General features: G+C 33.5%; 1 protein-coding gene across 1 annotated transcript in view; it reads right to left on the bottom strand.

Annotated features, from left to right (window-relative positions):
* pudp.L (pseudouridine 5'-phosphatase) overlaps window positions 1–15,751 on the bottom strand; it is a 130,462-nt gene that overhangs the window by 82,139 nt on the left and 32,572 nt on the right. Inside the window, 1 exon segment of the mRNA NM_001096330.1 lies at window positions 1,995–2,213. Within this exon segment, the coding sequence (NP_001089799.2) occupies window positions 1,995–2,213 (219 nt within the window).

Genomic DNA, 15,751 nt, shown 5'->3' with positions numbered 1-15,751 from the left:
GGAGTTCTGAAGTGCCAATATATATAACTGAATAGAGCAAAGCGAAACAGATACAAATAGATAGGGAGAAACTTACTCATATACACGGAGTGACTTATGTTTACTGTGTTCCTCTGTATAGCAAGGTAGCCTAACAGTAGTTAAGATAGTACGCTAAAAAAACCATATTTGACTAAACATGGACTGACCCTGTCTATTTCCACAGAGATGCATTTTATTCAACATTGTTCTGTGTAAATGGTAAGAATTACTAACAACACCTTGTGGTCAAATGGAGATGAAAAAAAAATCCATCATTTATTATATGCCGAGGTTGAATATAAGTCAATAGGAGAGGTCCCTATGTTATTTAGAAGTGTATGTGGTCTGTGCTGGATTCAGCCCAAAAATCTGACTATTTTGGACTTTTCAGGCAGCAATCCAAAAAAAAAAAAAAGCGATTTGGGGGGGGGTGAAATTCGGAAAAACTCGTCCAATCCGGATTTCCACTCAATTTTGCACAATCCCAAAACGTAAGTTTTTACACAACCCCATTACTTTTTTAGTAATATTGTGGATTCTAGTTTGGTCAGAAATTTCTTTATTTATATACTCAGAAAAATATGGATTTTGATAAATAAGGCCCTAGATATATAATGAAACATTATTATATTATTGCTTCCCATTGTCATGTTATTTTCAGTGTAGATAAGTGAAACACACCCTGCTTGTGGATATCCCCCTAGCAATAAGCATCTGCTTAAAGGGGAACTATCGCAAAATTGAGAATGTAATACAAGCTTCATCATACTAAAATAAGAAACTTTCTAAATATAATAAATTAAACATTCTGTATTTACAAGAATACAAAATAGGGGCCAGTCACTCCTGGTTTATTCCTACTGATGGCAATGGGAAGTTCTACAGTACTCACAGACCTACAATTATCAACCCAAGATTTTCACAGCTGATGGTATTTGTTAATGCCTGCTCTCTATTTTACTAATGTGACATAATTGCATGGTATGTATATGAAAATTATATGAGCAAGCCTAGGGGGTGGCTATTGTAGCTAAGTCAGTATAATTCAGTTACTATATATTTTTTTGACTTGAACACCCTCATCAAACCATTCACTCTTAGCATCTGTCCACTTCTACTACTTTTCTCCATGAGAAGTAGTAAGTAAAGTTATGACCAAAGAGTCAGAGAACAATGGTCAATACGTAAAATGAAAACTATGAGCAGCCACTAAGCAAGACCATTAATTATACAGTCATCTCTTTAATATTTCCATACGCAATGAGCAAAATGGCCAGCAATGTGAAAGCTCAAAAAATGTGTGAAATGCATTGGAGTTAATGGGTGGGTTTGTAACAATTTTTATCAAGTCAAATGCATTGGTGTCAATGGGAAAAATGTAATAAAATTTACAGAGAACAAATTTGCACACAAATAAGAATAACAATTTGCATGTCGCAATGCAGTACTCTTATTGCACTGCAAATCTTATTTGCACATTGCAGATTTTTAAGATGTGCTTGAAGGTGGCACAACTTTTGGAGCGAACGTAAAAACTTTTTCGGTAAAAAGTTTTATTACTTAAACTGCGCACTATTGAAAACTAGAAAATTTGCACATGCTATCCTACTGTAGAGTAAGGGGCAAAGGGTTTGCAAAATGCTTGTTACCTTTGCTCAAAGAATGTTTATTTGCATTTCCGTTATAGCGACCTATATTACAGTCCCCCAAATGAGCTTTAATTCTCCACCTTTTTTTGTCATGTCAAATGCATTAATTCCAGGGCGAAAAAATATATTCTGGTGAAACAAAACATGTGATGAAATGGTAGCATAGATTTGTAAAAACTTTCCCCACTGGTGAATATGCTAATTTTACTGCAGGTGAAAAAATGATTTGATAAATACAAAGGATAATAATAAAAACATGGTGATCCTTTAATTATAAATAGAACACAATTTAAAAAAATTCTAGCATACAAATGGTTTTGTTACCTGGCATCAAGGATGCAGTAGGAAATATGTCTTCCTGCTTTATTTGACTTTCATTCAATAATTCCTCAGCAGTCATAGGAAGGCCTAGAACATCACGAATTATTTCAGCAGCTGGCAATGCCTTTTTCCCCATGACTAAGGATTTAACATCCCATGTATATTCTTTGCCAAACCGGTTACAGATTTCTTGGAATACCACTGTGTACAATCGTTCTGTATCTAAAAAAGGAAGGCATGAAATGCATTACAAGAGATCACAGTTAGCACTTTATGCTGGTTTTATGGAGGATTTGTATAAGAATACAACAAAGGAATTAAAAGTTTTTCTCCTGAGCACCTACAGCCCTAAGATACACTTTTTTTATTTAAAATGTATTATTATTCTAGTAAAATACTTTATAAAGGAACCAGATTTTAATCATTTTTAGAGCTTTAATATACACTACACCTGTATCATATATGTTATATATTTTAAATATACTCATCACAACTAAAGCATAATTCATTGCAGTAATCAACCTTAGGTTCCTTGTTTATCCTGACACAATTATTATCCTTTATTTATATTAGCACTGACATATAACAAAGTGCTTGCATACCTCCCAATATTTGAAAATGAGGAACAAAAATATTGGGTGCATATAGCTTTCCAAACGCTTTAACCATGCCTATATTGTGGCCACACCCCCATGATATACGACCATTTAAACTTTAATTTGGGTTTTGGAACGTATGAACACATTTCTGGGGCCTTAGGGCCATGCTTATGTTTTATTACAGTTTTGCTAATAAAATTGAAATTCCTCTTCAACCTGTTCCTCCAAAATACCTGCTAATCTTAATACGTTACAACTGTATGTGAGTGCAAGTGTTAAGTATTCTGGGCTCTCTGCCAATAATCTCATCTCATTTAGTTTGACCTTTCATTTTATTTATTTTTTACGCACAATCATTTTTTACATTTTATTTTCTTACACCAAATTGATTAAAGTCAATGGCCATTTTTTCTTTTGCTTTTTCTTTTTTGTCTTGGTGACTTTTTGTCCAAATGCTTTGAAGTCAATGGGTGTTTTTTTCTTGTAGCAGGGAAATTTTCGCTGCAGTTTTGATTAGAAATTTGCAGATGGCAAAATGAGGAATTTTGCCACAAAACCATGCCCAACGATTTTTTTTTTCTCATTACTAGTTGGACTTAGAAGGTATGTGCTTGACTTGCCTGGATTTGATCTAGTGACCTGCGGGTTACTATGTAGAGTCTTATACCTCTTTCCTATATGAGCAGACAACTAAGGTCCTGGTTTACTGTGATTGGTTTTGACCCAGCTTGTTCCTAGTTTAAAGCATGTCTCACAATTCTGCTGATGTTGTCTGGTACTAAATTTGGCCTTCATGACCATGTTTAGTTCTGCTACCAGCTCCTTCCCTGTAGTAAACATTTGGCTTCCTCGCTTGTCCCTGTGGGAGTTTCTGGATTCTCATTAGTTAAGACCTGGTGGCACCTGAGTATTTGAGGGCTAGGCCTGAGGCCAAAGGTGGCTGTTAAGCAGAAGTTATTAGGTTGAAGAGACCGACCAGACCTTAATCTAGTCACACACTGTGGGGCTGGGGTTTGCCATAACTGACAGTGATTTACAGCGATTGTTTATCATACACATAAGGTCTTGCCACAGTGGAGCTTCCAATTTTAAGTCCCTATCACATAAACAAGGTGGCCAGTTTTATCAAGAGGCAACTGGAAGAAACTAGATTACCCTGAAGTAAGATAAATAAGACTCCCAAATCTCTATTGAGAAACTTTTGATTTCATTTCTTTATTTTGATCCCCTTAAATCCATCAAGTATAGCGAACTGAAGGACTCACTTCAATCCTGCTTCCCCCCCCCCCCCTTCAAGAAATAACAAGGCAGCTGGAGTTAAAATGAGATCTCCTCCTGACATCGAATTAGTAGAATTAGATAGGACATCTCCGCTTCATATGTTTTTATATTGGTTCAGCCTACAATATTATTAATTTTAGTCACATAATGTAAAAGAACTTAGGATAAATATTTAACAATGGCAGGATATTTATGCAATGACCATTTGCCTATGGGGTTTTATATAATATCTATAAGATTATCTGCATTACTGATGTACTTATTTGCTCCTACAGATTATATACATACACAGGGCCGGATTTGCCTTGAGGGAGCCTGGAGTCCTCCACCGCCCCCTCCCTCTTAAAGAATAGCATGCATGCACATCCTTTCTTCTTGCTGAAGCACTAGTGCCTAGTGGCTAGTGCTCCAGAATTATACTAATTGCCCTTGTGGCTGGGTGGCTTGCCTCCCCTTAATCTATGCCACCGTAGGCCTGGGCGTTTTCAGCCTCACCGCAAATCCGGGCTTGTACATACAGTGTTGTCACCCATGTCTTACCTTACACAAACAATACAGCATTTCACACTGTTAACACACACACACAAAAATACAAAAAAGTGGGGCTCCGTGTTTAGTATATTATGCTCCCTTGCTTAAGTATATTTGCAGGTAAATAACAAGAAGAAAAACAGGATACTAGTACCTTTTCTCGTTTAGGTTGCACAGCATGACTTCACAAACTGTTGCTGAAGTCATTTGCAATCCAGATTTATGAACAGTGTTCTGTATGTGCAGCTGCATGTATATTTTTATTTTCTAGGGTTCAAATCTATCAACCTTTCAGGCCACTAGATATCAATTCTTATTGTGCATTAAAGAAATAATCATTACTAAAATCAAGCAACAAAATTGGTCTTGTGCATAAAAATCCTTCTGCACAAGTTAATGGGAAAAAAATACCAGCAGCACAGCCCAAAAAGCCCACAGGACATACATCACAATACTGCTTCAAATCAGCACAAATTTAACAGACCTAGCTCTGATAGCTTTAAGATTGATAGTCTTACTGAAAGGGGAAAAAAAGTGTAGACTTGGCAGTACCAGGTGGTGTTCTCAGCAAGTGAGAGTTAAAGATAAATTGAAGGCATATGGCTTAAGCTGTTGCTGTCCTATAACCTAATTTATTACTGATGCAGTGGGAACTAAGAGACAAATAAAAGGAATAGACAAAGATCTGAGGGCAATGAGGTACTCGTACATTTTTAAGCTCAAGCCAGAATAATAAAGTACCCAGAGTGCAATAACATAAGGAAACAAACCCACAGTGCATAAAATCCTAAGTCAATCTTTTAGAAAAGCGGTGTTTGATAAAACCTTTAACACTGACAATGAATGTTAATGCAAATGGCAATCAACTTCAAGCCTTGATTCATTACAGTTTAAACCAATGCATTCTTCAAGAATCTTACAATCCAACCTATACAACCTATACTTAGAGGCAGAATTATTAAGGTTCCAGATGTGTTTTCCATGAAAAAACTATGACAATATTATATGTGTTTGTATATTGACCCACATACTGTAAGAATACAAATAAGCTTTACTTGAGTAAATACTACTTGAGTAAATATAGGTTTTAAAGACACAATTTACTCAATGACCATAGAGACCTGTATAGATGTAGCAAAATACAGGATTTGCCACTATTTGGAGGCTCTGCACCATGACAATAATGTTCAATTTATGTTAAATTTGCACTTGATATAGGCCTGTAGGCTTAAACATTAGAGGATAAATTTACTCAAACTGGGGGAAGGGTCTTATTTAGCAAAAATTGCATTTGTGTAGTTTAAAAGGTTTTCTCAGCCTCAACTAAACCATCATTTAAAAAAAAGCATGAAATGTCACCTTATTTGTTAATAAAAACATGGAACAAATATGAAAACAAAAACCTTGAAATCCTGCTTTTCATACAAATTTCAATTTTAAAAAAGTAGTTTTCAAGCTTTAACACTTGATAAATATCAAAATATTCATGGTTTAGGGTAATTATTCTACTACACAATTTTTGTGGGCTGATTTATTTGAAAAGTTGAATTTTACCATAATTCAAGCCCTAAAACTCAGGTATTCAAATTAGGGTTTCCAAAACTTCAATGTTTGAAATTTGGAAAAGTCCAATGTAAAATGTCTGCTGGGTAATTTTAGTAGAAGGGAGTTTCTTGGCAAAATTCAAGGAATTTTTTAATGTACATTTTTCAATAAAATGAGATTGTGCTGTATTTAAGTTTTTTTGTTCCCGTGAGTTTTCAAGAGAGTTTGGTTAGTTTTCAAATAATAATAAAAATACACACATTCAAATTTTAATAAATAGGCCTCTAAGGGGCCCGAAAAAAATTCAAATTTTTGGTTAAACTACCATTGAAAAACTAATTTTTTTAGAGAAAAACACAACTCAACCTTTAATAAATAATCCCATAATGTTTCATACTATTCCCTGAGGGATGAACTGAAGTTCAAGAACTATCTAACCCATGCTAGAATCAACGGGCTATAAAACATATTTTACATGTCAATATCTATATAACATGGTGAATTAAGTTATTCTTTTTATATTATATCATTACTACACACAAAAACAAAATTACTGCAACTAAATTTGTATTAAAACACATTACCAGCAGCTTTTATTATCATTTCTAATATCCTTGTTAAACAAGCCAGTGCTTAGTAATATCATCAGTTATAATTAGTGTTTAGTGATGTAATTTGTGTCAATTGACTCACCAATTTGTTTATTTTTGTAATTAATTTATACCTTTGAAGTCCAAGAACTGTATAAAAGCAATCAGCCTTCAGCCTTGTCCCTTAATAAGATCATGACCCTTCTTGGTGACTTTTAATATCCTTTGGAGTACATTACACACTATATCTTGTTCTCTTTCTTTTTTTCTTTCTTTCTTTCTTTCTTTCTTTCTTTCTTTCTTTCTTTCTTTCTTTCTTTCTTTCTTTCTTTCTTTCTTTCTTTCTTTCTTTCTTTCTTTCTTTCTTTCTTTCTTTCTTTCTTTCTTTCACACAAAAGCATGAATAACCTGTAAAATCTATCCTATAAAACCTTGCTCACAAATGTCTTGTATATTACTGTGCCTTTGTGTCATCACTCCCTAAAATTTAGGAAAATAAAATTATTTACGCCCTACTTTAAATTCAAGGATATTAATAGTCACTTCAGAGTCTCCAGCTTATATATATGGCAGAGAAACTCTCCAGTGACTAACAATTTTCTTATAATTTACAATATGAGGTACATTTACAATATAATTAACAATAATGTGTGCATTATTCCCTAAGCATTGTTCCCTGTGGTACACATTATGAACTGTGTATTTGTAGAAAGATTGCTCCAAACCAAAAATAGATTGGCTTCTCCCTTTGTATTGTCAGCCTATGCCATTAGCCTGGTCATCAATTATCAGCCCAGTGGGAAAGTCAAAAATGGTCATATTTGTTATTCATTTGGCAGTGACAGCTTTTTAAAGGTATTTTCTGCTGTAGTCGTTTGCAAGATGCCTTAGTGTTGAAATAAGCAAGAATATTAAAGGTCAGATCAAAGATACTGTTACAAGCGTAAAGGAGAACTAAAGCTTAACTAAAGAAGTAGGGTAGAAATGTTGTACTTTATTTTTTGGGCTTCTAAACCAGCCCAAGGCAACCACAGTCCTTTAGCAGGGAATATATGTGCCCCCAAAGATGCCTCAGTAGCTCCCCATCTTATTTTCTGCTGATTCACTGCACATGCTCTGTGCTGCTGTCACTTACTGAGCTTTGGGACCCACTCACAATATACAGTACACATAGAATAGAAATGTCATAATATAAGGCTGATTAGTAATTAATACAGATAATTACTACATGGCAGCACAGAAACCAGTGCAACTAGCATCAAAATTTAATAAGCAGTCCTGAAGCATCAGCTTATATTTAAGGCCAACCTCATTTTCTGCTTGATAAGTTACGACGACCTCTAAGCTTAGCTTCTCAACAGCTCCTCACAGCCCACTGAGCATGTGAGTGTAACAGACATTTTCCAAATGGTGACCCCCTGTGACAAGTTTGAAGTCCTGGATCATTTCTGCTATTGACAAGCTGACATTTTAAGTTGGTGCAATAAGTTCAGTATATTAAATATGTAATTTTTAGCCATATTCATTTTTTGGGTTTAGTTCTCCTTTAAAAACAATTCGCTAACTTCGAACATCCTAATTTCTAATCTCTTATATTATACAGTACAATACATTACATTGAGATACAAAAACAAGCTCAAACATCTGTTTCTATACTAAATAAAATGGTTCACGTTCATGCAAACACGCAAAACAAGTGCAATCTGTGTGCTGTTCAGGTTTGGGACTTGTTATGCTGAATGCTCGGGACCTGAGGTTTGAATAATTTGGATGTCCATGCTTACTATAAAATGATTATAACATACAAGTAATCTTCCTGTAATTCAGAGCTTTCTGGATAAAAGGCTTCCAGATAATTATCCCATACCTGTTGTGGTAAGGTGACCAAGGAAATGTGTAAAATGTGTGTTTTGCCTTTAATTTCTCCCCAATAAGAAAATTAAAGCTACAACGCAGATGTTACTAAACAGGGAATGGCTGCTCTGTTTAAAGGAGAACTAAAGCTTAACTAAAGAAGCAGGCTAGACATGTTATACATTAAGGGGCACATTTACTTAGCTCGAGTGAAGGATTAGAAGGAAAAATACTTCGAATTTCAAAGTATTTTTTTGGCTACTTCGACCATCGAATTGGCTACTTCGACCAACGAATTGGCTACTTCGACCTTCGACTTCAACTTTGAATCGAACTATTTGAACTAAAAATCGTTCGACTATTCGATAGTCGAAGTACTGTGTCTTTAAAAAAACAAACTTCGACCACCTACTTCACCACCTAAAACCTACCAAGCACCAATGTTAGCCTATGGGGAAGGTCCCCATAGGATTTCTAGGCAATTTGTGATAGAAGGAAAATCGTTAGATCGATGGATTAAAATCGTTCTATTCGAAGGATTTAATTGTTCGATTTTTCCTTTCGATCAAATGAATTGCGGTAAATCCTTCGACTTCAATATTTGAAGTCGAAGGATTCAACTTCGATGGTCGAATATCGAGGGTTAATTAACCCTCGATATTCGACCCATAGTAAATGTGTTTGAATTCTGTACCAACCCAAAGTCAATAGCAAAGGTCCCTTGAACCATTTGAAGATGTTAATAGCTATTTGAATTTTTTTTCCCCACAGAAAACTCGAGTAATTTGAGTTTTTGGGTTTCGTAACTCAGATTTGCAGAATCATGTTTTTACGAGTTTTTTCTTAAATAAGATACCATTTGATTTGTGAGTTCATTTGAGGTATAAAAAACTTTGACCTTTGATAAATAACCCCCTAAATTCTAAAGCTTGAGTTTTGGAAACTTTGAACTAATACATTTTGCCAGGAAAAAAAAAAAATATGACAAAATGTTTAATTCAAAACTTTACAAACCTGCCCCTTAGGGGCCTATTTATTAACATTCAAATGTCTAGGGTTTTTTTTCACTAATCAATTTGTTTTCTCTAAAAAAGATGTAGGTTTTTAAAAATCCAAAATGTTAATACAAAACTTTGGCAAGTAAAAGCAGTCTAGGATAAGTAGGATATGGCAGAAGCAATTCTGTTTCTGAGCACAATACTTTTGGATTCATAATTATGTATGGAAATAATTACATTTATAGCATTAAATCAAATCTATGAAATTTTAAACAACAAATATAATTTTATAGGAAATCTGTCTTTTTTTAAATTATTAGTGGTTGTTAATAATAATGAATGTTACTATGAATATTATCAATAAATCCCTTGTTTCATGAACCATTATTAGTGACTTTTAAATGTTATCATAAACATGTAACCTAGGTTTCGATTTCATTTGTTCTACTGTCAGATTTGTAGACTAAATGGTTTTATTCACAAAACATAACTTTAAAATACATGATATTAGTCGTCTTGTCCAGGGGTAAGATATAAACGTTATACTACATTGACATATATTGTAAAGATCAAGGATGAAATAATAATAAAAAATGTAGTACAATTTTACTTCTCTAGACGTTCAAATGAAACAATGTGACCAATCTGTTCTATTGATATACATATCTTGTGCCATGCAGACAGATGAAAACTCAAACAAAAAGAAGAATTCTAAACAAATCTCAGTGGAAGATGTTGCATTTATATCCTTTCCTGAATGAAAACAATACAGAGAAACCAATGTAATCCTCTAGGGCTGTAAGAACAATGTAACAACCAGAGACTTTCACATGCGTGAAATTTTTCCTTGGGCTAATAAAATGACTTCTACCTTCCACTTCCAGGACACAAACACAGCACTCCCGGAAGACTGAGCTCTAAATAAATAAACAATGACGGAAGAAGACTGATGGCGGTTAAATGTATTAAAAAGTAATGGTTTGGTATTTCTATTTTAACTTTCAGACCACTCTTTAAAATGGTATCCTCAAATTTTGCAAGTGGTTATTTATTGTGAAAGAACATCCAACCCAGATATGAGAAGAAGAAGTTGTTCAAATTAAAATCTGTGATTATATCAAATGACGGCCAAAGATACAGTTGCATGATTTTTTTTAATTTTTTTTTTTGAATCTGTCTCAATCATATACACGATGCACAGAACTATATACATAGGCTTCTTGTTCTTGAGAGGCAGATTTATTAAGGGTCGAATAGTGAATTCAAATATTCTAATTTTTTTCAAATTTTAAGCCATCAATTTGAATGTAAATTTGAATGTGAGATTTATCACACCTTGACCATGAAAAACGTAATTTGAATATTTGCTACCTAAAACCTGCCGGGTTTATGTACAAGTCAATGGTAGAGGTTCTTTGAACAATTTGGAGATATTAATAGCCTTCCTGACTTTCCGAATGTGATTAGAATTTTCGGGTCAGAAGTATTCGTTCAAATATTAGACATTCAATTTTTTTCTTAAATAACCTCCCAGTCAAATGTTGAGTCTATTTGAATGTATTAGAGTAAAACAAATTCACATGAACTTGAAATTCGACCTATGATAAACGGACCTCTAAATGTAGAACTATTTTCAATATTTCAAATGTTACACGTTCAACATGACCTCAGTAAAGACATCTTACCCTGAATACACATTTTGTCTTTTATTTACAAAAATCTGTAGTTTAGTACTTTGTAAGCACTGTGGAACAATAAAATTTGAATCACCTTTATTTTACACTTCAGCCCCTACCAGTGAATGCAACTGCATAATGAATGTTTTCTAAAATATAAATCTACCACTTAAATATAAACCTGCCACTGTTGTTTAAGGTTCAATTCCAGCCAGGGCACTATATCCAAGTACTTTGTATATTATCTCTGTGCTTGTGTGGGTTTCCTCTGGCTACTCAGATTTTCTCCAACACTTCAAAAACATACAGACAGGTTAATTGACCATAGAGTGTGAGAATGTGATAAGGACCTTAGATTGTAAACTAAACTGCACTGGGGCAGGGACTAAAGGGAATGATGTATAATCTCTGTATTGCAGTATCTGTGCTGGTGCTATGTAAATATATGATGAGAATAATAATAATAATAATAATAATAATAATAATAATAATTATTAATATTATTATTATTTAAAAAAAAAATCATGAACAGCTCAGCTCATGAACTCATGTATGGGAGAAGTAATGTTATGTAGCTTTCTCAATCTCTCCTAGGGAGGGAAAAGTACTAAGGCAAAAAGGGATATACAAGAAATATTTTCAAATGAATTCCTATGCATTTGCCTCATGCTACACACAGACATAGTTCCATATTTACCGCTCTAAAGAAACTTGCTTTATTGAACCCATATCTCAGTAAATACCGGGACTAGAAAATGTCAAATGCTTAATAAGCAAGCATCTGTGTTGATTAGTGGTTCATTTCAGCTGGCAGAAGTGTTTATATGGAAATATACAGCAAATGTTTAAATGCCTTTATTTCTAGAATTAATTTCACAATTATACTTACTGAGCAAAATGAAATCACACTGTGTATGTAATATTCTTAGTTTAACTGTATTTTCATGAGGACAATCAACTACTCATACAGTATACATTGACAAAAGAAATGGTAAACTAGCGTGATTTTAACAAATTTACAATACTGTAGTGGATTCTAAATGATTATTTTTTTCCTGCTGTAAACAACTCAGCCATGCTGTATTGCAAATTGTTAACTCATATGGCATTCAGTCATTTAGAGCAGGTAAAATCTGTCAGCAACTCACAGAATGAAAGTGTCGGTTGCAGCCAGAGAAAAAAATGTTTGGTTGAACAACTCACAAATAAACCATTACATATATATATATTTTTTTTTTTTAAACAGTTTTAAAATTTTAAATTTATTGGATTTTTAGAATAGTGGCAGTTGCATTTTAAATAAGATTTTTGATATAAAGAGTACCAGAATTGAACAAAAAGGCTTTGGGTGAAAAGTATTCATGACATGTACAGGTATGGGACCGGTTATCCAGAATGCTTGGGACCTGGGGTTTTCCGGGTAACCAAGCTTCCTGTAATTTGGATCTTCATACCTTAAGTCTACTAGAAAATCAAATAAAAATGAAATAAACCCAATAAGCTGCTTTTGCTTCCAATAAGAATTAATTATATCTTAGTTTGGATTAAGTACAAGGTACTGCTTTATTACTATAGAGAAAAAGGAAATAATTTAAAAAAAAAATGGATTAATATATTATAGTCTATGGGAGATGGCCTTTCCATTATTCTGAACTTTCTGGATAACGGGTTTCCAGATAACGGATCTCATACCTGTACTGTGCTCTACAGAATATGAAAGACATTTTAAACAAAAAGACATAAATGGAATATAACTAGAGGTCAAAGATGAAAAAATTTTGTACTAATTTGAGCAATTTCCAGTACTAGTTTGGTTATTCATAATTTTCCTCATCATATGAGTTAGTAGGTGAATTATTATACAGTTTACACTTGACAGCACCGTCGCCAACTGTGGCACAGGTTTTCCAAATGAATCTATGATACCTTTCTTCTACTTTCTCAGCCTTTATTCTGTTTCTTTGTACAGTATAATTTTTTTCAGAAAGATCTTTTTTTTTTTAACATGAGAATAGTAGCTATATAAAATATGTATAACGCTTCATGGAGAATTTATTATTGTACATTAGAATTCTGACCTTTTGCCTAGAATAAATAAAGGATCAGCATGAAATTCCCACTGTCTTCACAATTATTCCCACCTATAACAGATGTGCACTACACGTTCTATACAACATAGGGCCCTAATATTTTATTTGGCAAAAAATAAAAGTGGCACTTAGGAAGCAAACCCAGCTGCAGCGCAACACTTCTGCTGTGATATTAGATTCATTAAACCTTCCTTATACCAAATATTTCCGCTCTTATCAATGGTGAAGAATGACAGTCCTACAGTTCCATTTCACTCTGGAGCATAACATCTTGAATTGCCCACTGTGACAATCAAGGCCTAAAAATCTTTGAATATCAGTTAAACATAGAAGCTTTAATAAATCACTTTTTTCTTTTGCTATTTTGCTAGCTGCTTTTATCCTGTGGTTGAATTTGCTCACAGATGTATTCTCTGTTTTGCTGCTGATGTACAACATGCTGATCCATGAGTAACTAATATAGAATTATTCTTAGATATTGCTAATGTTTATTTCGCACATACTGTGCCTAGCCACCACTATCTAATTCTACCATTAGGAAGTCATTTGCTTTATTTGTGTTTAGCTTTGATCTTGGATTTAACTTAAAAGCATGCACTTATTGTAAACTTTAATGATTTTAATGCCTTATTATCCCAATAGATTTCTGTAACATAAAAAATCAGTAAAATTATTTGTAAAGGTCTATTCAAGGGGTCTACAACATACAGGGGTTCATTTAAAAAACACAGGGCAAATTTTACCCATGGCAACCAGATGATTGCTTTCAGTTTTCAACCTGCAGCTGACAGAAAAAAGCTAATCACTGATTTTTTTCCTGCAAATTTACCCAGTGTTTATAAATGAACCCTAATGAGTATAAGCACTAATAATTGAAGATAAATACCTAATAATTAAATAGATTGTGGGCCCCAGGTTAAACCACATAGCACAATCTCTGTGTACTTTGACTACGGGGTTATTTATCAAAATCCAGATTCTTCTGATTTTTAAATAAAAAAAGTCCAACAATTGTGGTCAAACCATTTGACCATATTAATTATTAAAAAAGCTTGATTTAATCAGTTTGGGGACTTTTTCCCTGAAATTTTTCAGATTTTTGCCCAAAAAGCCAGAAAAGGCTGGATTTTCGTGGCTAATTCCAGCACAGACCACAGAAACTTCAAAATAGGATAGAGACCTTTGCCATTGACTTATACACAACCATCGGCAGGTCTGACATGTCCGAATTTACGATTCGGTTTTTTTTCTACTTCGGGCTTTAATAAATCTCGAAAAAATTTGAGGGTTTTTTTTTTAAACCTGATAAATTTGAGTTTCGCCCTGAAAACCCGGACCAGAGTTAAGTAAATAACCCCCTTAGAATTTGTAGTTATTATAATACATGTCCTCCCTGTGTGTTCTTTGTACATTTTAAGATTATACAGCACTGCATATCCCTAGCACTTTATACATAAAGTTATACATACATCCGTGTATGTTTTAATTTTAAAATATAATTTAGATATGAATATGAATTTCCGTTGAGAAAAGTTGGTCTTTTATTTTATTCAAACTACCAAGTAGGATCAAAAAACAGGGAGAACTTTGATCATAAAACATCTGTTAAATCTAGATTAATGGTAAGATTAGATGGCAAATGGAGAAAGGTAGCCGAAGACTGACTGAATCAAGGTACAGCTGAATGAGTCAAAACATAAGAAAGTGATCACTTCAACAGCACAGAGAAGACTTTGCTAACCAGGGTTGTGTGGCAGAAGTGAAGGCAACAAATAATAGTTAAAAGAGGTTTGCTTGGGCAAATATACACAATAACTGAACTCTTGAACAATAGAAAAAATGATTGTGAATTCAAGTTTGAATATTAGGGTCACCACAATACATTTTTGTATGATAACATAAATTCTCAGCAAAAAAGTTAAATATGGAGGTGGAACCATTATAGTTTGGTGATGTTTTCCTGGCCATGACATTGGGAACCTGCATAAAGTCACTGAAATTCTAAATCAAAGAAACAACTAGAGTATTTTTCAGTGCCATGCTATGCCTACTACTATGAGAATTATTGTGCAGCTCTTTGTGATTCAATGAATCTACAAATACAGTATTGTTTAATCTTACAATGATACAATAAAATTCCTATAAATAATCACATATCATATTTTATAACAATATAAGTAGAGCAAAATTCAGATTTAGGCCATTCAGTATATCTAGATGTCCTTCCTTTGTTTTAATTCAAGTTGACTATTGTCATTTCTCCTCATTTGTGTTATATATTAGCTCACAACCAGAAGTAATGGCTAAATTACACCTAATCCAATAGCTATTCTGCATAACCACAATTTAAAAGTATACCTCTCAAAGTATTCTTTAAAAATTGAATCATTATTGTTAAATGAAAAAAAGAAATGCAACTAGAATCTGATTCATATCATAGAATTGAAATATATTGTATGTAAAGTACTTCTTACTTTCTCAATCTGAAAATACAGAAGCCAATGCATATATCATAAGCAGTAAGTATTAATCATCATGCCCACCATGAAGTTCTTTCTAAAGAGCTAGCAATGCTTTCAAAGAAGTGATATCTACA

Source organism: Xenopus laevis, chromosome 2L, assembly GCF_017654675.1.
Source record: "Xenopus laevis strain J_2021 chromosome 2L, Xenopus_laevis_v10.1, whole genome shotgun sequence".
Classification (NCBI taxonomy): domain Eukaryota; kingdom Metazoa; phylum Chordata; class Amphibia; order Anura; family Pipidae; genus Xenopus; species Xenopus laevis.
Note: the sequence above shows the minus strand (reverse complement) of the source record. Positions and strands in the feature narration are given on the sequence as shown.